The following is a 25,848-nucleotide window of genomic DNA, read 5'->3' on the forward strand; positions in this document are numbered from 1 at the left end:
TAATGGACTTTTCAACCTGTTCACATTTGAGTTGATATGCCAAGAGTTGACTGGGTTTATTCCCATACTGATAAAACCTTTGCCTGCTGAACATCACTAACTTTTTTACATGTTTTAAATAGTTTAAGTTTAAGTTTATGAATAAATTCCAATCTTTTAAGCTCTTCCTCCAATGTTTTCCTGTTTTCTGCCTTTTGTTTTTTACGCCACGTAAAAGAGATAATGTGGCCCCTTAAGGTGGCCTTAGCTGCATCCCATTTGGTGCTGCTGTTCACTGGACAGAATTTATTGTCCTGCCAATACTGGGATATTTTTTCTTTAAGAAAATGGCAGAAAGTGTTTTGTTATTAAGAAGAGAACGTCTCTATGTTACGAACGTAACCCTAGTTCCCCGAGGGAACGAGACGCTGCGTCGTCCACGTTCTGATCCACGTGTGAAATCTAGCCAATAGGCAAGATGTAACAGCTTGCAGCGTCGTAAAGTCCCGGACTGACACTCCAGCAGACCAGGCCGTAGAGGCCGCCACACTCCGGGGCGAGCCCTGACCCTGAGTGGAGCAGGGACCAAGACTCGTAGCTGAAAGGATGGCATCCACTACCCACCTGCTTAACGTCCGCCCATCGGCTAGGAAACCTTTCCTATTAGAGCCATGGCAGACGCACAGCTGCACCGACCACCTCCATGGACTCGTCCTGTGAAGAAAAGCGTCCAGTGCTCGCACTGGACAGGCTATAAATGGAGGAGGGCAGAATGCCTGTAAAATGACACGTCGTGAGGGAGCTGGAGGCACCTTAGGTACGCACCCAGGTTTCGTGTATAGAAACACTGTGGCCATGCCAGGGGAAACTCCAGGAGGGACGGGGCAACTGCCAAGTCCCAGACAGGCACTCTGGGTCACGTCCCAGGCCTCAGCTTCCAGGCGCCGCGGAGGAAACGTGTCACCAGAGGGTGCCTACCCAGCGACTGCCCCGGCGGGGTGATATATGCCGCAATGGCGGACACGAAAACCTTCAGGGTCGAAGGGGTTAACCCTGTGGCAAACTGTTCCTGTAAAAACTCCAGAACTGAACCGACCGGGCAGTTAACTGGGCCCAAGTCATGGTGCGCACACCGTGATGTGAACAGTCGCCATCGTGCGGGAGGAGCCATTGTGGAGCCATACATTCTTTCTCATTTGAGAATGTAGCCAAGTTATTATTTTATATGTACTTGGAGACAAATGAACAGGTGACTTTTTTTTTTTGTAATTCAAGTTTTTATTCTTTTCATCCAGTACATGACAATACATGTATCAATACTGCTTGCAAGGCCAGAAATATTACAGTGGTTGAACTTAACAGAAGTAGATGTATTAACAAATGGTCAGAGAAAATAAATAAATGAAAATTACATTGATAATAATAATAATGAAAAAAAAATATATATATATACAGTGAGGAAAATAAGTATTTGAACACCCTGCTATTTTGCAAGTTCTCCCACTTAGAAATCATGGAGGGGTCTGAAATTGTCATCATAGGTGCATGTCCACTGTGAGAGACATAATCTAAAAAAATATATCCAGAAATCACAATATATGATTTTTAAACTATTTATTTGTATGATACAGCTGCAAATAAGTATTTGAACACCTGTCTATCAGCTAGAATTCTGACCCTCAAAGACCTGTTAGTCTGCCTTTAAAATGTCCACCTCCACTACATTTATTATCCTAAATTAGATGCACCTGTTTGAGGTCGTTAGCTGCATAAAGACACCTGTCCACCCCATACAATCAGTAAGAATCCAACTACTTACATGGCCAAGACCAAAGAGCTGTCCAAAGACACTAGAGACAAAATTGTACACCTCCACAAGGATGGAAAGGGCTACGGGGAAATTGCCAAGCAGCTTGGTGAAAAAAGGTCCACTGTTGGAGCAATCATTAGAAAATGGAAGAAGCTAAACATGACTGTCAATCTCTTTTGGACTGGGGCTCCATGCAAGATCTCACCTCGTGGGGTCTCAATGATCCTTAGAAAGGTGAGAAATCAGCCCAGAACTACACGGGAGGAGCTGGTCAATGACCTGAAAAGAGCTGGGACCACCGTTTCCAAGGTTACTGTTGGTAATACACTAAGACGTCATGGTTTGAAATAATGCATGGCACGGAAGGTTCCCCTGTTAAAACCAGCACATGTCCAGGCACGTCTTAAGTTTGCTAATGACCATTTGGATGATCCAGAGAAGTCATGGGAGAAAGTCATATGGTCAGATGAGACCAAAATAGAACTTTTGGGTCATAATTCCACTAAACGTGTTTGAAGGAAGAAGACTGATGAGTACCATCCCAAGAACACCATCCCTACTGTGAAGCATGGGGGTGGTAGCATCATGCTTTGGGGGTGTTTTTCCGCACATGGGACAGGGCGACTGCACTGTATTGAGGAGAGGATGACCGGGGCCATGTATTGCGAGATTTTGGGGAACAACCTCCTTCCCTCAGTTAGAGCATTGAAGATGGGTTGAGGCTGGGTCTTCCAACATGACAATGACCCGAAGCACACAGCCAGGATAACCAAGGAGTGGCTCTGTAAGAAGCATATCTAGGTTCTGGTGTGGCCTAGCCAGTCTCCAGACCTAAACCCAATAGAGAATCTTTGGAGGGAGCTCAAACTCCGTGTTTCTCAGCGACAGGCCAGAAACCTGACTGATCTAGAGAAGATCTGTGTGGAGGAGTAGGCCAAAATCCCCCCTGCAGTGTGTGCAAACCTGGTGAAAAACTACAGGAAACGTTTGACCTCTGTAATTGCAAACAAACAAATATTAACATTGACTTTCTCAGGTGTTCAAATACTTATTTGCAGCTGTATCATACAAATAAATAGTAAAAATATCATACATTGTGATTTCTGGATTTTTTTTTTTAGATTATGTCTCTCACAGTTGACATGCACCTACGATGACAATTTCAGACCCCTCCATGATTTTTAAGTGGGAGAACTTGCAAAATAGCAGGGTGTTCAAATACTTATTTTCGTCACTGTATATATATATATATATATATATATATATATATATATATATATATATATATATATATATATATATAATATATATTATATATATATATATATATATATATATATATATATAATATATATTATATATATATATATATACAGTGACGAAAATAAGTATTTGAACACCCTGCTATTTTGCAAGTTGCCTGGACATGTGCTGGTTTTAACAGGGGAACCTTCCGTGCCATGCATTATTTCAAACCATGACGTCTTAGTGTATTACCAACAGTAACCTTGGAAACGGTGGTCCCAGCTCTTTTCAGGTCATTGACCAGCTCCTCCCGTGTAGTTCTGGGCTGATTTCTCACCTTTCTAAGGATCATTGAGACCCCACGAGGTGAGATCTTGCATGGAGCCCCAGTCCAAAAGAGATTGACAGTCATGTTTAGCTTCTTCCATTTTTTCCATATAATATATATTATATATATATATATATATATATATATATATATATATATATATATATATATATATATATATATATATATATAATATATATTATATATATATAAAAATAAAAATAAATTATTGTTCCACATGTAAAGACAGCGTCACAAAGGACCAAAAATCTTCCCAAACAGAAATATCCACCGGGACCCCTGCTTTGTTCTTATTATGTAATTTGCAAAGCAAACGTTCGTATGAAGCTGTCTTGGTCATTATGTTGACCCATTCTTTTAACTCTGGGGTTTCTGGAGTTTTCCAGTGTTTCAGGAGACTCTGGCCGTCACAGAGACCCCCACCATAATTACTGCAAACTCTCCCTTTGAAGTATTTGGCATCTGTTCCCTGTCTCCTAATAGACACAACCTTGGTAATAACGGTATTGTTGTTCCAAGCCATTTGCTCAAAATATTTAAGGTTTGTTGCCATAAAGGTTGAATAATTGGACATTCCCAGATACAATGAATAAAAGTACCTCTATCCTTTTGACATTTCCAACAAACATCATTATTTGTCAGACCCATTCTATTGAGTCTAAGAGGTGTCAAATAAAACCTATGTATGATTTTATACTGTGTAAATTGTCCTCTAGCCTCTCTTACATATTTGCCTGTGTTTGACAAAATTCTTTTCCACTCTTCGACCCCAATTACAATCCCAATGTCTTTTTCCCATATCGTCTTTAAATTAGTGCAGACATTGCTGAGCACCTGGTTGGTTGTCCTATAAAATACGGAGGCTTTTTGTTGGGGATGAGGAAGTGTTTCTTCCAATATATGGGTGATTTCCCAATACAAATAGTAGAATTATACCATAGGGAAGAGTATGGTTGTTTACATTGTGATAATTTATGCATCTTTTGAATCTTGTCAAACCTCTCTTGAGTGCTTCATGATAGGATTTGTCGTTGTGTCTAAACACTGGGACAAGTGCTCGATAGGGTTGTATGGCCGTGACAAGGTTTTCTCAATAGTAACCCAGTCAAATTGAGCATTATTGTTCCAATGCTTGGCCAATTTGGCCATTTCAAAAGATATCTGATAGAGCTGAGGATCTGGTAATCCCAACCCTCCCTTATCACGGGATGCAGATAATTTGTTAAACTTTATCCTAGGCCTTTTTCCATTCCATAGAAAACGTTTAACCATTATATCATATTGGTTAAAGATCAACTGTGGTATTGAAAGCGGCAGCATCATCAGCACATAGTTAATTTGAGGGGAGACCACCATCTTAATTATATTTACTTTTCCCCATAATTTTAGCTGAATTTTTCCCCATTTATCTAAGTTATTTTTTATGTTTTGTAGAAGTGGTACCAGATTTAGGGTAGGAATCTCTTCCAACTCCCTACATATCTTTATACCCAAATATTTTATTCCTCTTGGGATCCATCTAAAGCCAAATTTAGTTACCATATTTGCGTTGCATATTCCGGATATAGGCGTAGCTTCCCACTTTGTCCAATTAATTTTATATCCAGACACTTTGGAATAGGATTGAACTGTCTCCATTAGGTGGGGTAAGGACTTATCTGGATCTTTTACCGTGGCCAGAATGTCGTCGGCATATAGAAATAATTTGTGCTCTTTGTTGCCTCCCTGTACGCCTGAAATGTTTGCATTAGCCCTAACAGCAATTGCCAATGGCTCCAGTGTGATATTAAACAATAGTGGCGATAGCGGACACCCCTGTCTTGTCCCCCTAGTGAGGTCAAAAGATGGAGAAACTTTACCATTGGTGATCACGCATGCCTTAGGTGTCTTATATAATGTTTGAATCCACTTTATGAAGCAGGGCCCAAACCCAAAATTGGACAAAGTTGTAAATAGAAATTCCCATTGAACCCGATCGAACGCCTTCTCTGCGTCAAGTGAGAGGGCAACAATTGGGTCAGTCTTTTCTCTGTTTAGCCAAATTAGATGGAGTAACCTTCTCATGTTATCCGTTGATGACCTGTTCATCATAAATCCAACTTGATCAGGGCTTATAATGTTGGATAATACCTTTTCTAAACGTAACGCAAGAATTTTGCTCAGGATCGTGCAGTCTACATTAATCAAACTTATTGGACGAAAATTTGAGGGTTCAGTTGGATCCCTATCTTTCTTAGGAATCACTGATATTAGAGCATCGTTAAAAGAAGAGGGAAGAAATCCAGTAGCATATGCCTTATTATATACTTCTGTTAAGGTGGGTGCAAGTAAGTCTATATACTGTTTATAATACTCAACCAGGAGCCCATCTAACCCTGCTGACTTTCCATTTCTCATAATAGATACAGCTTTTTTGACTTCAAGTTCTGTTATTGGGCCTTCTAGCATATTCATCTCCTCTGAGGACAATATAGGCATTTTGAGTTTGGAGAAAAAACTATCCAATTCTTCTTGTTTAGGACTAATATCAGCTGTATATAAATCTTTGTAAAACTTCTGTAAAACATCATTTATCTCCTTAGTTGACGTTACTACACTGTTTCCTTTCTTAATAGCTGATATCAAATTACATGTATTTTTTTGCTTCAGCTGTCTAGCGAGCAATTTACCAGTTTTCTTCCCTTCCTAATAGAAAGTCGTTCCCAATCTGAATAAGGCATATTCCACCTTTTTATTATAAATTTCCTGGAGTTCAAATTTAAGTTTACAAATATCTTGATATAACTGATTTGAGAAACATTGGGATAATTGTTTATCATGATTCTTAATTTTGTTGTCTAATTCCTGTATTCTGTCCCGATCCTCCCTTTTCCTTTTAGAAGCATAACCTATCATCTTCCCTCTAACATATGCCTTAGATGCTTCCCATTCAGTTGCTCTCCTATCAGTACTACCAGTATTAATTTCGAAGAAAGACTGTAAATCTTCTTTTAACGATGAACTAAAGGCCTCATGAGACAACAGTGAGGTGTTTAATCTCCATCTGCCATTTCGCTCTTTGTCACAATTAATATCAATGCCTAACGTCACGGCAGCATGATCTGATAAGGCAATAGCATTTATTTTACAGTGTGTTACATGCTTTGTCATTGTATTTGAGATCAAGAACATATCAATTCTGGAGTGGGATTTATGACAATGTGAATAAAAGGTGTATTCCCTCTCGCGTGGGTTTACAAGACGCCAAATATCCACTAATCCATTATCCTCACTCATCATATGAATTGCCGTTCTGTCTTTAGGATATGTTTGGTCACTACATTTACTTTTATCTATAAAAGCATCGCACACTTGGTTAAAATCTCCGGCTAGTATTATTTGGCCATCCATTTTCCCTAAATTCTTATTTAATTCATAGAAAAAATGAGGATCCCCTATATTTGGAGCGTAGATGTTACATAACACCACAGCAGTACCATTTATCGTGGCCTGTATACACACCATTCTCCCTTCACCATCCCTGACCTCACCAGTCAGAGCAAAATTTAGCTTCTTATTCACTAGTATGGCGACCCCATTCCGCTTACTGGAAAAGGAGCTATGAAATACATGTCCAACCCACCCATACTTTAGCTTTAGAGCCTCCTCCCCTTTAAAGTGTGTTTCCTGAATTAATGCAATATCCACCTTATTATGTTTCAAATATGTCATAACTTTGCCTCTTTTTATAGGACTCCCACAGCCTTTTATGTTCCAAGACACACATATTATATGATTCCCCACCATAGTGCACTATGAAGTATCGACATCAGGAGAAAGGGTAAAGTAAAATAAAATAAAATTAGTTCCATCCACAAAGGAACCCACTGTTGTATATTTATAGACCTTCCTGCCTAGCAAATACAATAACACATTTTTAGTAGTAAACTTTGTCATGACCGAACCTTTTTTCATGAAAAATTTGAAAAAAACATCACGAACACCATTAAGTAACTTAAAATGCTCCCTTAAAACAGAACCTGGGAGCTCTGACCAGTTCCTGGTCTCTAAACCAAAGCCTGAAAACAAACAAAAAAAATTGTTGCAAATATAACACGCAACAACGAAAAATAACTCCTATTGGTCCGTGGGGTACCCCCCATGCAGCTCATAACGTCACTGTCCAGCTGCACGCTGCTCGGGCAGCATACCATAAAGCTCAAAACCCACTCATGTTTAATTTCCACCCATGGTTGACTTTTATATAATCCTCATCGTCCAAACGCATCACTGTCTTATAAGAGCATACAGCGTACCTGTTTATGACCCATCATTGCGTAAGGTGCTGATGAAACGCTCCGCTTCCTCCGTGCTGGTGAAACTACGGTTTCTACCTTTCCAAGTAAATCTCAAGGTAGCAGGGAAAGCAAGCGTGTATCTCACGTTTAGCTGTTGAAGCGATTTCTTGGCAGGCAAAAAGGTCTTTCTTTTTTCAGCCAGCTCCTTCGTCATGTCGGGAAACACGGATAACTTAACATCCTCCCACTCGATTCCCCGGTGCTCCCGCGCAGCTCGAAGTATCTTTTCCCGTGCTGACTGCCTCAAAAACCTGATCAGCACCGGTCTCACAATTTATACTATTGACCACATCCTACTGTACCAGTAACAGATCATATTGTGACAACACAATTATATTCCACCATCAGGGTAAGAAAGAAATTTAAGACGTCTGCAGCAAAAATAACCCTAACTATCTTAACCCTAACTATCAGTAGTAACAGAACATTGTGTTTTATTTTACATAGATAATTAATTTTGTTGAAGTATATCCAAAAATGCATTATATACATATATTTTGAAGCCATATGTGTCTTCCAGCGGCTGGCCTTACCGTACCGCAATCACCCACTTATCAAAATTGGCTGTCAAAATCATCACCCCCACGTTATCACTACTGGTTTCGGCCCTTGTAGATTCGGGCTCCTCTGGAAACTTCATCTCCCAAGGATGTCTAGAGCGCCTCCAGCTGGCCCATGAGAGAGGGGCTCGGGAGCTCGCTGTCACTTGCCTAACCCTTCATCGCCCTTGGGATTGTGCTATTGACCTTATGCCAGGTGCCAAGCTGCCAAAATGTCAGGTCTACCTGCTGTCTGTCCCAGAGCACGCGGCTATGGAGAGATATATTCAGGAAGCCCTACAACAGGGCTTCATCGCCCCATCCTCTTCTCCAGCGGCTTCCAGCTTCTTCTTCATGGAGAAGAAGGACGGCGGTCTCCGGCCATGTATTGATTATCGAAATATCAACTCCCAAATTGTACAACTCCCTTACGCGCTCCCGGCCGCCCTAGGAGACCTCCGTGGAGCCCGACTCTTCACCGAATTAGACCTCCAGAGTGCTTGCAACTTGGTGCGCATACGCAAGGGCAATAAATGGAAAACGGCATTCATCACCCCCTCAGGGCACTATGACTACCGGATCATGCCTTATGGACTCTCCATTTCTCCAGCAGTGTTCCAACCCTGCACCTTCTTCTCCAGGAAACTCTCTCCTACAGAACAAAACTATGACATTAGTAATCAATAACTTCTGGCTATTAGAAGAGTCGCGGCACTGGTTGGAAGGGGCGATGCATCCGTTTACGGTGATCACCGATCACAAAAACCTCCAATACCTTCGGTAAGCAAAACGCCTTAACCCCCGTCAGGCCAGATGGGCATTATTCTTCACGCCCTTTCACTACACTATCACCTATTGTCCTGGCTCTAAGAATGGTAAAGAGGATGCCCTGTCAAGAATCTATGTCCCCGACGACCCCATGGACCCAGAACCTATTATTTTACCCAACCTCATCCTCAGTCCCAGTTTCATCAGTTTCATTTTTGATTGTGAGAAGTTTGCCTTTCTGTTATTTGACTTTTGGTCCACAGTTGTTGTACTCTTCAAAGAGTTCCGGTATTTTTTGTTTTAATGAAAGGAATTTTTACAGCCTCGTGGACTGATCTCAACAGGGGTTGACAGCAGGTCCTTGGGACAAATGTCCTCCCATCGTGTGAAATTCAGATGAGGAATTCCGAACAGCAACCTGTTTGTAACCTGCCCCATTAGAATGCCCTGAGGGGAGGACATTTGTCCCAAGGACCTGCTATAAAAATTCCTTCCATTAGGACAAAAAATACCGGAACTCTTCGAAAAGCAAAAGTCTTCCAAATGACGCTCAACCCAGTCAGAGTTCAACAACTGTGGACCAAAAGGCAAATAACAGAAAGGCAAACTTCTCACAAAAACAAAAGAAATTAAACATGTGGAAATGAAAGAGAACGAACATCATAGTAGAAGCACATAGGACAACTGTTCCTATACTTCCAAATAGGTAACAGCAAGCTACAGGTGACAGCAGTACAATTGACACTACAGAAAACATTACAGTTTCCTCTATTTACATCCCTCCTGAATTAAATTTGACACACATGGACCTGGATTATCCAGTTGCTCAGCTCCCATCTCCCTTTATTCTAATAAGAGACTTCAATAGACACAACTTTCTGGGGAGCGGTAATTACTGTAATATAAAAGAAGAAAAGAAAAGAAAAAGAATTTATAAATAATTACACCCTATGTCTCTTAAACAATGGATCAAATATTTATCTACACCCGGCACATGGCACATACTTCGCAATCGACCTAACAATTTGCCAACCAAAAATCATTTTAGACATATCATGGAAAGTACTCGATGAAGTACTCGATGAAGTACTCTGTGAAAGCGACTATTTCGCAATTATTGGAACCACTAAAGGAAGACAAAATTACAAAAAAGGCAAATTGGTAAAAAAAAAACTGGTATCAATTTCAAACTCTCTGTTATGAGTTATTTACACACTTTCCGGAGGACAGCACAGATGCTCTGCAAACCTTCACAAAAATGTTTAGATCCATGGCAAAAACTTCCATGGCTTGACCAAAAATGCTAAAAAAGCTATAAAAGAGAGAAAAAAGCTGAACAACATTTCACCCATCAACAGAAAATCTTATTAAACTTATGATTAGCAAGCAAGAAGAACCATGAACAAAGCTAAAAAGCAACACAAGAAAATTTGTTTCCAGTATATCAGCACGTTCTCCATCAAGCAAAATATGAAACCTGATAACTAAAAATGCAGGGGAAAAATAGTGAACCTTAAATACAACACATTAAATATCAGGATTTACTCTTGACTTCAAAACAAAAAATTGCAAACATCCTAGCTAAAACTTTCGAGAAAAAAAACTTAGCAATTGAGAAATGCTGCACCGCCTTCCAAATCTTCCAGGCTCAACAAGGAAATTAAAAAAGTGTCTTTAGCTCCACTAATATAGAACCATACAACAAACCTTTTTGAAATGGAAGAGCTTCAACGAGCCCTAAAAAAAAAAAAAACAACACAGCTGTTTTTAAAGAATCTACTTTTTATGGAAATGCTTCTTAGAGTTTTTTCATTCTATCTGGGTATCGGAAAAAATCCCAACCTTTTGGCATGAAACAGAAATAGTGGTCACTGGAACCGCAGGAGCATGTTTAACTCGACCGAGAGAGAGAGAGAGAGAGAGAGAGAGAGAGAGAGAGAGAGAGAGAGAGAGAGAGAGAGAGAGAGAGAAAATGTACACATACATACATCTATGATAGAACAAGGCAGGCAGCAAAGGTAAAGGCTCCGATGAGCCTCTCAAAGCATGCATATGCTGACAGTGAGGAGTGCCAGTAATTGAGACAGATTAATAAGGATTTCCAATATCAACACAGGGGACTACAGACAGTATAAAATATAATAAGTGATAGATTTGACACAACAATTCCCCTTTCATCATAAAATGGCCATATCAAATTTTCATAACATCATTAAATATATGCCAGCAAGTTTAAGTCTACATATTATTAACTTATGATTTTACTTTTTTCATGAGAAAAATTATGGGAACTACAGTGATGATATTCAGCTGTGTTAATATGCTTAAAGTTCCCCAGCGGCTTCATCAGAACCTCTGGAATGGATGTCACGAGCATCATCAATCTGGCAGTCGTGCTGTCTTGAATCAAGTGGTCTCACATATTTAACAAGTGCAACCTTCATGCAGCTTGAGAAGCTGTGAGGGTGAGGAGCCCAAAACGCACCACCTCCTCTCTTCCTGGGTGCACTGGAAGTGAGTCACAGATTAAGTTGCACTTGATGGCGACACAAAGGTATTTTTCTGAATTTCACTTAGTTGGAGCTTGGAATGCTACTATGTGTTTCACCTCTTACTTGTTTTATGTCAGCAGAGATATCTGGAATCTTCTTGCAGTGGCTGGTGTGGTCCCAGGGTACATTGTAACAACAACAAAAAAGTTTCTTTTTTCTTTTCTTAGCACCGTGTCAACTTCTATGGTTATGTTCATGGCGAAAACTTGGTTTTGATAGAAAGTTTTAAATAATATGTTTAAAATTACTTTTCTTTAAAAACTGTAATACTTCGTTTGGGTTAATCAGTTTAAAAACCTTTTCAAGGGTGTGAACAGAGTAAAAAAAGTTTCTCCAAGGGCTATAAGTATTACAGTCCATCAAAACATGCTTAATGCATATCGGGATTTGACAGGTTTGGCACTTTGGGGGATTTTCTCTTGTTAGTAAAGATTTGTGTGTTAATTTTGAGTGTCCTATCTAACACTGTGTGTAGATAACATCAACCCGATTTTTAAAGTGAGAAATATGTTTTTCCCTACCATCAGGATTCATTTCATGTAGTTTGTTATTTAGACACTGATCCCATTTCAGTTGCCATTTATTTTTGATGCATGTATTTACTAATGGTCTCAGATCTGTAAAAGGTATGAGGCATTTAATTGGTTCTGAAGATAGAGCTTTTTTGCAGCACTGTCTGCTTGCTCCTTACCAGAGATTCTTGAGTGTCCAGGTACCCAGCAGCCCAGGAGTGGAAGCTTGGTTTGCTGGGGATTAAACACACAACATTCTGAACCAAAATCCAATGCCTGAGGGCCCATCAGTCGAAGCCTTTAAGCTCCAGCACTACATGATGGATGTGTTCCAGTTTAAGCTTCATAATTCCCTCAGTGACACGCGGACTGAGGTTCCAGTGACCACTATTTCTGCCCCTCTCCCCTCTGTGGATCTTCCCACTTCGTCCAGGCCTGCCTGCCTGATAGTGTTCTCTTCGACTGGAGGCCACTCTGTGGAGCTGGAGACGGTTTCTCATCAACGCCTTGGGTGGTTCCATAAAACTCCAGATTAAGAACGGGAGCTTTGAGGATGGATTTGGACTGTAGTTAATGTCAACAGTCTGCTACATTGACTCAGGACTATAGTTTGCTTCTGATCACCATCACTGCACCCCACAACATCGTTTATCTGCAATAAATGGACATTCAGTGCAACCCAGGTGAGGATGGGTTCCCTCTTGAGCCTGGTTCCTCTCAAGGTTTCTTCTTTATGCCATCTCAGGGAGTTTTTCCTTCACCACAGTCACCACCCGATCATCAGGGACAAACTCACACTTATAAAAAACATATTTATTTTTTATCACCACATTATCTGTAAAGCTGCTTTGAGACAATGTTCAGTGTTAAAAGTGCAATACAAATAAACATGAATTGAATTGAATTGAATTGAATTGGTGTGGAAGAACGTGACTGGCCTGCAGAAAACCTTGACTTTAGCCTCATTAAACAGTTTGCTTTTCATAACACCTACTCCACTGATGATGTCATCATTCACCATACCCAAACACTGTCTCTCCAACATGGGCAAAAGGTTAAGTTCTTCGGTACATTTATGTTTCTAGAGCATTTAAATAAATTGCACAGTCTTTGTCAAATGTTTATGTTTGCTACACTTTTGTATTTGATAATTTCCTTCATTAATTAGGGGTCTAAAAACTGCCAGCTTTAACATTTTAGGTACATGACCAGTGTTATGTACCAGTTGGACATGCTTTGCTTTTTCAATTTTGAAGCAGGTCCTTTTCTATACCAGGATAACTTTGTCCTAGTGCACAAAGCAACATAGAGGTATGAGGTTGGAAGAATGTGACTGGCCTGTAGAAAGCCTTGACTTTAGCCTCATTAAACAGTTTAAGAATAAACAGGAATGGAGCTTCTGAGCCAGGCCTTCTCATCCAATAATAGCACCTGACCTCACAAATGCTCTACTGGATGATTTGGCAAACAAATAGGCAGAAACACTCCAAAATTTTGTGGAAAGCTTTCAGTTGTATTGATACTTATTTTATTTTTTTACATACTGTATAATATGTGGATAAATGCATGCGTGTTTGTATATTTTCAGTACTGTTCAAATGTTTTGGGCAGGTGTGAAAAATACTGTACAATGAATGCTTTTAAAATGAGAAGTGTTAATTGTTAGATTTTATCAATAAAAAATGTGCTGTTCAAGCTATTTTAAAGAAGCACAAAAGAACAGGCAATGTTTAGGACCATAGACGCAGTGGTTGGTCAAGCAAACTTAATGTAGCAGATGCAAGACACATCATGTTTATGTCCAGCAGTGCCATGAGCAAAGAACTGGCGGAAACCAGAAGCACCCAGGTACACCCATGTCCAGAAACGGTCATGGAAGTATTGAGGCCAAAAAGCCATACCTCTGACAATGCTAAGTGACAAACTATGCACACAAACTGTGCCTAGAAGTTCCCTCAAAAACAATACCCAGAAGTGCAAGTGGCACTTGCAAGGCTAAGCTTTAACATAACCTAAAGGAATGTTTGGGATTATTGTCTTGTTGGAAAATAATGGTCGCACTAAGTGCAATGCCCCAAGTAGCTCTTCAAAATGACTGACCATAATTTTTTTAAGTAATAAAGGGCTGTTTTTTTCTCTTTACTTAATAAAGTGTTTCTTGCCATTATATGGGCAATACTTGTAGTAGCACTAATAGGGCTATTGACCTCTGACACTTCCAACATGAAACAAGCCTAAGTGAATCAACTATGCACGTAAACATAGGAACTGGGGTGAATGGAATATCTGAATAGTTGTTCTATAAAGGAAATGTGTAGGCAACAATTGTAAGATACTTATTTTCTCTAAAGTGTATGCAACTGTGACTTTCACATGTCCAAATGTGTCTTTTTATGCTACATGTCTATCACTTCTTCATCTGAAACATCCAAAGGATTTGTCCAGTTTGCTTGGAATTTACATTAAACTAAGAAACCAACAAAAAGCTCAATTCAGCATACTGTACTTACGAAAGAGAAAACTAATGATTAGTACTGTAGTGGGGTACAGCAGGACAACGGCGCATCCACTCCAATGGCCACTAGATGGCAATAAGCGCAGTAATTCAGGCCACATCGTCATTTGCTGAAGAAGAAAAATACTGACTTCCTTGTTGAGGAAGCGCAGGGCTAGCTAGTTAGCTAGTCGTCGTGTTAAAAAAAAACAAAAAAAAAAAAAACCACCACCACAATAACGTAGAACAAAAGTAAAAAAAAACTAAACAAAAATAGTCCGATTTTTATGAACACTATCGAACAGTTACAACATGACTGATAGTCCAGGTGAGTGATGTTTTTATATAATAATGATATTAAAGTCGGGCCATGTAGCGAGTCGTTTATATAAGATCGTGTTTCATGCAGCAGCTGAAATGTTTTTCTTATAATTGAATCTTGATAGAAATGAGAGTAATTTGTAAAAATGCGGGTCATTTCCGAGCTGTTTGTGTGACTGAAGCGGGAAGTTAATCCTCGTTCCTGCAGCTCGAACACACACACTTTATTTTTATTTACCAAAGGTTTTAATTTTAATTTTCTAGAACACATTAAAACCATTTCCAAAATATTATATTTATATTATTATTACACAACTTTTGTCAACGGTTGTTATTGGCTAAATAAGCCACCGTTATCTCTAAAGAAGTGCTGAATGAACTGAAATAAATCGCTATGGTTTGAAGCAGTTTGTGTAAAATGATGTCTGAGGTGAAACATCAGCGGGTGAAGGCTGTACTTTCAGCAGGAGAAGATGAATCCCGGCTTGGCCTCTCACTCGCCCCTGCGATATAAGCCCAGTGCTCAGCCCAGTTCTGGTGTTAGTCGGTATTTATTTGATCGGTTTCGGTATAAAACCCGTGATTGGTATCTAACAGACCCACACACAGGTGAACCGCACACCGGTGCGCGCAACATTCTCCGGCCTGGTGCGGCCTTGTGTTGCGCGGGCGCGCGCTTCACCCCACACTGTAGACCCGAGTCTGATATCCGGTGGATTTTCTTTGTTTATTTTTGCTGTAAGTTTTTCGTCCGTGTTTTTGTAACCGTGTTTTGTAACCGCTCACTTCTGATTCTGCAGCAGTTCATCTCCGTTGTTCCGGGTTTTTGGTAGTTAACTGCATTATAATGAGGGCTGCGCGCACACGCGCCAGGAGGAATCAGCTGCTCGGGTTCGCTTCTGTATGTGTTTTAAAAAGTTTTAATTCACACCAGATCCAGCAAACGAACAGTCTCGAAATATGTGAAGCAGTTCGTGTTTTGTTTCTGAATGCGCTGGAGCCTGAGATCCAATAGGGCGGTGAACACGGGCTCTCAGGGTCAGCCGTTTACACTAATAATATCGGTGTCCACTGGAGGGCGCTGCTGCCATCATCCACACCGGAGTTCACTGAAATGACACGAACAAGCAGGCGGCGAGAGTCCGCGTGTCACTGAAGCGTGAACTGGAACACTTCCATCATCTAGTGCTGGAGCTCAAAGGCCTCGACTGATGGGCCCTTAGGCATTGGATTATGGTTCAGAATGTAGTGTTCAAACCCCAGCAAAACCAAACTGCCACTCCTGGGCCCCTGAGTAAGGCCCTTAACTTATAACTGCTTAGTTGTATGAATGAGATCAATGTTAAAAAATCATTTTGATAAAAGTCACTCTGGATAAGGGTGAAATGAAATAAAAGAAATATAGACCCCCTCTGTGCTTCTCGTGCTGGAAATAAAAAAAAAAAACTTTGTACATTTCGGTTATATAGACCAAAAATTTTTTGTTAGGATAAAAAAAAAAACAGTAAATATAGCTTAAGCAAAATGAAAAAAAAAGTTGTCTGGTACTTTATAAATATGTTTATTGAGGAAGGAAGTTTTGTTGCTTCCTGCTAGAAAACAAAAAAGGGTAAAGAAGCTGACATGTCCTAAAAGACTGAGATATTTTTTCTTTTTTCTTCAGGATCATCGCTTCACAGCAACACTAACAAAATATTACATAACAACCTATAAAATATACATGAAAACAGTATAAAATGTAATTTAAATTGTTCTGGAGGAAGTAAAAGCTTAATTTAACTTTACATTTAAAGGGGTTTGTGCCTGCAGTGTCAGGTGTCCGTGTAGAGTATGTGTGCATAACTGTAGAGTTCAGATCTGTATAAATTAGCATTAATACAGATGTAATACAAGTACAATCATTAAATGTATGATAAAGTTGCTAAAATAAGATTTACTTGGGATAAAATTACATTGTGAGAAAACAAATTTTTATGAAGTGTAAAATTTGATGGTCTACAGTTTAAAAAGCTCCATGAGGTAAAGCAGTACCAGAATAGACGTGTAGTCTGAATCTGCAATACTCATCGAACATAACTGTCTGTTATGGTTTGACTTAGTCAGAAATTAGTTTGGATGTGGTTTACTTCAAGGTTTAATATCAAAATCTCTCCACCACCAAACTTTACAGTGTCAGACTGGAAAAGTTCTTCTGGCACTCAACAACCCTAAACTCACCCATCAGACTGCCAGGTAGAGAAGTGTGATTCTTCACGCCACAGAACACTTTTCTACTACTCATATAGTCCAGAGGAGGCCTGTTTTACTCCAATCCACTTGGCGTTTGGTGTTGTACCTGGTTGGACTTTGGTGTTGTAAGCCAATTGTAAAATTTCACAAATCTCCGCTGCACATTTTGTTTGATTGATTAATGCCATTAAATTTGACTTGTATAGCAGTGGCAGCTTTTACACATAATGTGCCTCAAAAATCTGTGACTACTTAGTCAAATTTATAAATGTATGTATTTATATATATATATATATATATATATATATATATATATATATATATATATATATATATATATATATATATATATATATTATATAAATAAAGTGAAATTAACAAATTTAGATAACAATATATTCGTGTTCTTTTGTTCTACAAGTTCTAAACCATTTTACAGGTTTATTGTAAAAATGCTGATTTAATTGTCTGTTTGTGCTGCAAATTAGGCCGATTATTAGGCAGCCGTATCTGAGACACCAAACCGTGCGTGTACGTGATGCGCTTGCGTAAGACAACAGAACTCTCTCATACCAGCAGGTGGCAGTAGTCTGTATTCGGCCTCCAAACAGGGAAACTGGAAGAGCAAAAACTAAATATCTAAAGCAAGCAGCCTTTCCACCTTATTACTAACTGACTCGTGTAGCTTTTTTCAATCATGTCTGCTAAGTTGCAAAAAAGAGCAAGAATGACAATCATGTTCCTTTTTTTGTGCTAATTTGCTAAGCTATATAGCCAATCAGATTCTCTTTCTCGCCGACGAGCTCCGCTGCTGAATCAGCATTCAGAATCAACTGAGCAGCAGCCCTCTGACCAGAGCCAATGCTGACGTTCCCAGACAGCCGACCATCAGCTTGTTGTGTACCGGTTCTTATCATTAGTTCTTAATCTTGCCTTATATATTTCAGTGGTTGAATCTGATGCTGCTTCTAGAAAGAGAATGAGAATAAACTGAACTAATTAGAAGTGTATTGTTGGTAAGCCTTCAACCAGCTGTAGTTTAGGCTACAGGTAGCCACAGCCACAAAAACCTGGTAACCAGTGAAGTGATTGGAGAGCTTTGTTTTGCCTAATAAATGTTTAATTTAAGCTAATGTCTGTATCGCATCTTATTAATTAAGAATTAGGTGATATGACATGAAGGGTGAAACATATCGGGCAAAAAAATCGCCATCTTTTATCAGCCATCGACTTTTGCCAGATTCTTGCTCTTGTCATGACTTGTGGAGAGTCTGTGTATATGAAGTATATGAACTGAACAGTAAACATGTATATATAAATTTGATTGGATCCACAACAACCTTTTTTTTAAAGTAAAATGTTAGATACATGTGGTTAAAGTTGAGGTGCTTCTACATGTCCTGCTGGATACTTTCAACAAGAAGTATCATTGATCATGCAAGGATTGTTTTTCCCCCAATATAATGTAAAATGCTGTGACTTTATCGTTATTATCGGTATCAGTACTTACATTAGTTATAAATGTGTAAATAAATATTTTTCTCTTTAACAGGATTGCCATCGGGGGAAGACCAGAATTTAGAAATACAGGGCTCCGTGACTGTATGCAATATAGGAACTGAAGAGAGTCAGGAAGAAAATGCTTTCAACGACAAGCATTTTTGTGAGTTTTCAGATCATTATTAACACCACATATGCAGTTTGGTCTACAGTTGTACTACTGGATCTTTGGCTTGCATTTGGTTGTTTTTCCCCCTAACATTTACTTCTTTCACAGACTGTGAAACCTGCCATAAACTGTTTTTAGATCAGTGTGATGTTCATGGACCACCATTGTTCACCTATGACTCTCCCACACCTATGGGAGTTCCTCAGAGGGCACTTCTCACTCTTCCACAAGGGTTAGTCATAGGTAGATCAACAACTCCTGGGGCTGGACTTGGTGTGTTTAACCAGGGACAAATCATTCCTCTTGGGATGCATTTTGGGCCTTTTGATGGGGAGATCAGCAGCACTGAAAATGCCCTGGAAAGTGCTTACTCATGGATTGTAAGTATTATGTTGAAAGTGTTATTACAGTTTTTTTTTTTTTTTTTTTTTTTTAAGAAATCATTTAGAAATACACCTGTAATCTCTAATTTCTCAGATATGCAGAGGGAGTGACCAGTATGATTACGTTGATGCAGAGAGGGACACTCATTCAAATTGGTTGAGGTAAGTCATTTCTCGATTTCTGGCCTCTTCAGTTTTTTACCCATCATATAGCATGCAATTACCTCTAGAAAGAGCAATAAACCACAAAGGTAGTGTACACATTTATTACAGACCTGTTGTGTATTCATTGTATTATAAATAATCCCAATTATGCATATTAATTGTCCTAGAATGGACTCTGATTTCATTATTTGAGTTGTTTTTCCAGGCCAGATTTTTTTTTAAATATTGAAGAGAATTCTAATCTTAGAAAATCGAAACACTCATCAATTACATTTTACCCACTGCTCGTCTATTGCTTTTACTTTCTGGTCATGTGAAAAGCTTGATCCTATTCTATGTTGTATTGTTGTATATTTTGAATTACTGTCCTGCTGGAGGATCCAGCTACATCCTAGCCCTGTGGTAATTTATACAATTCTAGGGTACTTTATAGATTTATCCCATTTACATGGTTTTGGAATTACCATGGTCATTTGAGAAATCTTTTAGGTCCCCTGGTGGTCTAGTGGTTTAGATGCAGCGCTCTCACCGCTGCGACCCGGGTTCGATCCCCGGTCAGGGAACCATCCCCAGCCACTCTCAGTGCCGGTCCCAAGCCCGGATAAATTGGGGAGGGTTGCGTTAGGAAGGGCATCCAGCGTAAAACATGTGCCAAATCAAACGTGCGGAGGATCCGCTGTGGCGACCCCTAACGGGAGAAGCCGAAAGAAAGAAAGTTTATTTGAGAAATCTTTTACTAGCTATTGACAGATTTGTAGAGCTCAGCATGTACAGGATCTGTTGTATTCTCTGATCTTTTCTGAATATTTATTTATGATTTAAGGGACTATTTCTTGGTATGCTGAAACAATAAGACCCCATCACTGTAAGTATGGGGTCTAGCCGAACCCCTGGATAAACACCTACATACCGTTATTCCTCCTCCACCAAACTTTTCCTGTCTGAAACAGAAAAGGGCCACATTTCAAAACCATCCTACAAACAACATGGACCAGTTCCATGTGAATGTGTTTGGAACAAGTGTCATTACAGTCCCTGTTGAAGTGGTCAGGTGTCCAAATACTTGTGCTAATAGTCTGTCAAAACGTTAAGTCTGCTGAAAATTAAAGAGATGATTTTTTTTTTATGAACGTTTCTGTACACAGAGTGAAATCTGCCACTTGCTCCTCTTTTTTTATTTTTTTATGCAATTGTCAATTTATTATTTTCACATGATTTGAAATGTTTGACTGGAAACCCAGCTTGTGGCTTTACGTAGTGATCAGCTGCTGGTTAGATTGAATTCTGACAGCCATGTGATTGACACATTGCTCTAAATCTGATTTATTGATGCCCACAAATGTTCTCACATTGTGTAGCCCACATTATGTAGCATCAGAGGATCTATCATTATCTTACCTCCCCTGTGTTTGCAGGTATGTGGTTTGCTCACGGACTGAGAATGAGCAAAACTTGGTGGCGTTTCAGCAGGCAGGGCGCATCCTGTTCCGCTCTTGCCGCTCCATATATCCTGGGCAGGAACTGAAAGTGTGGTATGCAGAGGAGTATGCTCATAGTCTCAGCACTATATGGGATAAAATCTGGGACAAGAAGTGCACATTTACAGGTGATCTGATATGGGTTTTCATTACACACATCCTATAACAAATAAATAATAAATATATATTTGACATCTTTTTTTGTATATATATATTTTTTAGGAAGAAACAGTGAAGAAGCCTCACAGCTTTGTCTTTGCCCCTACTGCCAGTACTCTTTCCCAGCAGCTTTTTACCTACACAGACATGTCAGGCGCTCACACCCAGACGAGTACCCACATCTCTTGGAAGCCCAGACTCTTGAGACTTGTGACCATACACCAGTTATGAATTTGGATCATTGCCTACTTGCTTCTGATGCACCACCTCAATCCCACATGCAGCAAATGACAAAATCCTTTCAGAATGAATTTCCAACGCTCAGTGGCCAGACTGAGCAATTAAACCCAACTGATCCACCACATACCAATAGCAGTAATTTGATGAACAAAACAGACCAGAGTGATGGCAGTGGTGAAGAGGTGTCAGGGAACAAATGTGGCGAATGTGGGCGAACATTTTTGCGGTCATGCCATTTAAAAAGGCATCAGCGCACAATTCACTCAAAAGAGAAGCCTTATTGCTGTAGCCACTGCAGAAAATGCTTTAGTCAGGCAACGGGGCTGAAGAGACATCAGCAGACCCACCAGGGTGAAAAAGAGGGAACAACAGGTACAGAGCAAACAGAGAAAGGGGATTCTGTCTACTCGTGTACTAAGTGTTCCTTCTCTTTCATAACCAAACTTAATCTCTACAGACATCTCAAAAGACATCACCATGAAGAGTATCTAAAACTAGTTGAGAATGAGTCTAATGCAGAGTCAACATCGCAGCATGAAAATTCATCAAACAAACACGATCCTCCTTATGAACCACCAGTCAAGCTTCGAAGGTCAGCTTTAAACCCTAACAGGGCTGGTAATCAAAAGAGAAAAGTATCTACAGGTCGACCTCGAGGCAGACCACCCAAAATAAAAAAAAAACACAGCCACAAACCAGTCAGGGACTCTGCTCAAGAGGACAATCAGAACAAGAGTTTAGAGGTGGACCAGACTGCTACTGACAATGAGAGTACAGCAGCCCCACAGTGGACTAATGAAGGCAGCAAAGAGCCAAAAGAAATGTCACAAGAGACTTCATCACATGTTTGTGGCGAGTGCCTAAGAACCTTTAGCCACCTCCATCTTTTGAAAAGCCATGAATGCATTCAGCAGGGTGATGGACCTCATGGCTGCTCTCACTGCGAACTATATTTTAATCGCCTGTGCAACTTGCGACGACACGAACGCACCATCCATGCCAAAGAGAGGCCATACTGCTGCACGTTGTGCCTTAAGTCCTTCACCCAGTCATCTGGTCTGAAGCGCCATCAAGAAAGCCACTCACGCCACAGAGCACATCGCCAAAGCACAGCACTGGCCAACGCCACTATTTACCCCTGCAGCCACTGCCCCTTCTCCTTTACTGGTGAGCGTTACCTATACAAACACATCCGCCGCCACCACCCAGAGATGACTACAAAGTACTCGAGCTTTAATGAGGGCGATATACCGTCCAAGGATCATAGTTGTACTCAATGCTCCAAGACCTTTCAGACAATTAGGGGTTTCAAGAATCATGCCTGCTTCAGGCAAGGGGACCAGCTGTACCTTTGTCCAGACTGTGGCAAGGCCTTCAGCTGGTTCAACAGTTTAAAACAGCACCAGCGTATTCACACAGGAGTGAAACCTTACGCATGCTCACAATGTGATAAGAGTTTTGTGCACTCGGGACAACTGAATGTCCACATGCGCACACACACTGGGGAGAAGCCATTTCTTTGTGCTGAGTGCGGTGAGAGCTTTAGGCAGTCAGGTGACCTGAGACGGCATGAGCAGAAGCACTCAGGTGTGCGACCGTGTCAGTGCCCAGACTGTGGAAAAAGTTTTAGTCGGCCACAGAGTCTCAGGGCCCACCAGCAGCTTCACAGGGGCACCAAACTGTTTCCTTGTACACAGTGTGGCAAAAGCTTTGCCCGTCGTTATCACCTTACTCGGCATCATCAGAAAATGCACTCATGATTTTTCATAGTTTGTTTATTCATAAATATATGTAATTTCTCCTTAATGGCAAAGTTTTTTGTTAAATGGTTTCTTTTTAAACCGAACACGTAGCCATATGGACATATAATGAAATGCGTATTAATTTCAGCATTTGATTGTTAGATTGAAATGGGATGGCACGATTGTTTTGTTCAATACATAAGGAAAAAAACACTAGTGAGGTGCTTTAAGAGAATGATTGATGTTAGTCATTTAACAATGCATCTGACCGTTAACAAATGAGGTAAAAGCTACACAAATATTGATAAAAAAAAAATCTAAAATTTGTTTAATAAGCATACTGAGCCTAGAGTATATTTTATCTCTAATATAATAGTACTAGATCTACCTGGGCATGTTATTTGTGATTTTGTTTACCAGATGTTCCGGCTCCAAAAAAAAAAAAAAGACATAATAAAGCCTTAAGAATCATAATCTTAGTGAGTTGGAAATAAAACGTGATCACACTTAATAAAAGTGTTTGTAAATACTGAACACCTGGAATTGTTGTGATGGATAAAGTATGCTTTGTGGTAATTGTGATGCATATATTCTAAATCATTATTACAGATGAACTCACTTTGGAAACACCTTGTACACAAAGTAGTTAAGGATTCACAACGCGACGGATTTTATAGTTTCAGACACCAACTTTTCTAACAACTCTGAAAACTCCAAATGAGTTTTCAGTCAGAAATCCTTTGCTAATATTCCACCATTCACTCAAAAATAGCTTCAGTCGTGTTAAAGGTATAGCTGGTGTAGCTGTGAGGCAGTCAGACATTTTGTGAAAATATTCATGAATTGTTTGAATGAATGTGAGACTTTTGGCATTTAACGTCCTATTAATATTTCATATTTTAAACCAGTCACCCTTCAGTTTTAAAATTTTCTGTCCTTTTACATTTGTAAAAATTTATTTCTTCGTTTGTCACTTTTCCCTTTTGGTTCATTTATCAGGTTTTCCTTTTTTAAATGAAAAGATTTTAAATTCTAAACAGAATTCAGAACAGAAGTTAGGAATAGACAGATTTATATATGCATTATATGTATTCAGCATGTACTTTTGTAGGAGAAAGAAAAAAGCCTATATAGTAGATTGCGAAACTTTCTAGTATCTTGATTTGCTTAAACCTTAACGTATATTTAGGCTTTTAAAAGCTTCATTTTAATTTTGATAAACTTCTTGCTAGTGCATGCATATTGTATCATGAACATTAATAATAAATATTACCTGAAATTGTTAAACGTGACTTTGATCTTCAGCAGTTACTTTATTATTTATATGAAAGGTGTCTAATATATATATTTATATATAAAAGGTATAACTGGCAGCAATTTGCCACAACTACATAACCATCAGAGATGTTAAGATATAAATCCTCTGCTGCATTTGTTCCTCTTTAACCATCATTGTCCTCTATCACACTACAGCAGAACACCATTATTTACTGTTATCTGGTGAGAAATTACAACCCCATATTTTAGTACACTGTGTTAATTTATTTCACATATTAAACTTTTAGCACATTTTTGTAAATATTTGCAAAAGGCAAACTGAAGTTTCTGCCAGATTTTCTAAAAGTTTAGGCTATATTAATTTTCTTCCAACTCGGTCATCAATATACACGAATTGTCCTGATGTCACCAGGCATGTGCTTTGAGAAAAAAGCAACCGTTGACATGCAGCACAAATAACATTCTGCATTATTATATGAATTATCACTAGAAATATAAGAACTCCCTGAATTCTGAACTCTAATCATGTTGGAATTTGTTGTTTATATTTGTTACATAATTTGGAGATTGCTTTTTGCATATCTTCACCAATTAATGTAAGGAATTTACCTATTTATATTTTCTCCACTATATTTATGGAGTTTATCAGCGCTCTCGACTGACGCGCCCGCGCACTAACAAAGCATTCCGGGATTTGTATTATTAGCGGTGTATGCGCTATATACTGGTGGGCAGCTCCAATACACATTTGATATGATCTCGCGGGCCAAATATAATTACACCAGGCCTGATTTTGACACCCCTGAGCTAATTAATCTAATATACTGTTAAGATTTTCATTATGACCAAACAAAACTTCATTCTTGGAGTGGTTTTTCATGTGATATATGATGCCTGTGGTGTCTTTTCTGATCAGGGAAGAATCACATAGCATGGAGCAATGTTCTTTAGTTTAATGCAGATAACAGACAAGTATACACACACAGTCGTAGTTATGGGATACTAAGTCATAATTATAAGTCGTAATTATGAGAAGTCATAATTATAATATAAGTCGTAATTATTAGATACAGTGAGGAAAATAAGTATTTGAACACCCTGCTATTTTGCAAGTTCTCCCACTTAGAAATCATGGAGGGGTCTGAAATTGTCATCGTAGGTGCATGTCCACTGTGAGAGACATAATCTAAAAAAAAAATCCAGAAATCACAATATATGATTTTTTAACTATTTATTTGTATGATACAGCTGCAAATAAGTATTTGAACACCTGTCTATCAGCTAGAATTCTGACCCTCAAAGACCTGTTAGTCTGCCTTTAAAATGTCCACCTCCACTACATTTATTATCCTAAATTAGATGCACCTGTTTGAGGTCCTTAGATGCATATAGACACCTGTCCACCCCATATAATCAGTAAGAATCCAACTAATAATATGGCTAAGACCAAAGAGCTGTCCAAAGACACTAGAGACAAAATTGTACACCTCCACAAGGCTGGAAAGCGCTACGGGGAAATTGCCAAGCAGCTTGGTGAAAAAAGGTCCACTGTTGGAGCAATCATTAGAAAATGGAAGAAGCTAAACATGACTGTCAATC

General features: G+C 39.3%; 1 protein-coding gene across 2 annotated transcripts; it reads left to right on the top strand.

Annotated features, from left to right (window-relative positions):
* Window positions 1-14,703: 14,703 nt before the first annotated feature.
* Window positions 14,704-24,263, top strand: prdm9 (PR domain containing 9). 2 transcript variants are annotated; one of them, XM_083555583.1, is made up of 6 exons: window positions 14,704-14,913; window positions 18,688-18,798; window positions 18,913-19,184; window positions 19,282-19,349; window positions 20,768-20,958; window positions 21,053-24,263. In XM_083555583.1, the coding sequence occupies exons 1-6, from the start codon at window positions 14,898-14,900 to the stop codon at window positions 22,987-22,989; spliced, it is 2,595 nt and encodes an 864-aa protein (XP_083411709.1). In that variant the 5' UTR covers window positions 14,704-14,897; the 3' UTR covers window positions 22,990-24,263. The 2 variants fall into 2 exon arrangements, with proteins under 2 accessions (XP_083411709.1, XP_083411710.1); XM_083555584.1 differs by lacking the exons at window positions 14,704-14,913; window positions 18,688-18,798; window positions 18,913-19,184; window positions 19,282-19,349 and adding an exon at window positions 19,421-19,820 and having other exon boundaries at window positions 20,069-20,958.
* The last annotated feature ends 1,585 nt before the right edge of the window (window positions 24,264-25,848 follow it).

The sequence above is a fragment of the Silurus aristotelis genome (genome assembly GCF_946808225.1).
Source record: "Silurus aristotelis genome assembly, chromosome: 12".
Taxonomy (NCBI): Eukaryota; Metazoa; Chordata; class Actinopteri; order Siluriformes; family Siluridae; genus Silurus; species Silurus aristotelis.

Excerpts from the sequence above, each read along its gene's own strand:
- prdm9 (XM_083555583.1), top strand. Across the intron at positions 18,799-18,912 it reads TTTCAACGACAAGCATTTTT|ACTGTGAAACCTGCCATAAA; the intron begins GTGAGTTTTCAG and ends CTTCTTTCACAG. Across the intron at positions 20,959-21,052 it reads CAAGAAGTGCACATTTACAG|GAAGAAACAGTGAAGAAGCC; the intron begins GTGATCTGATAT and ends TATATTTTTTAG.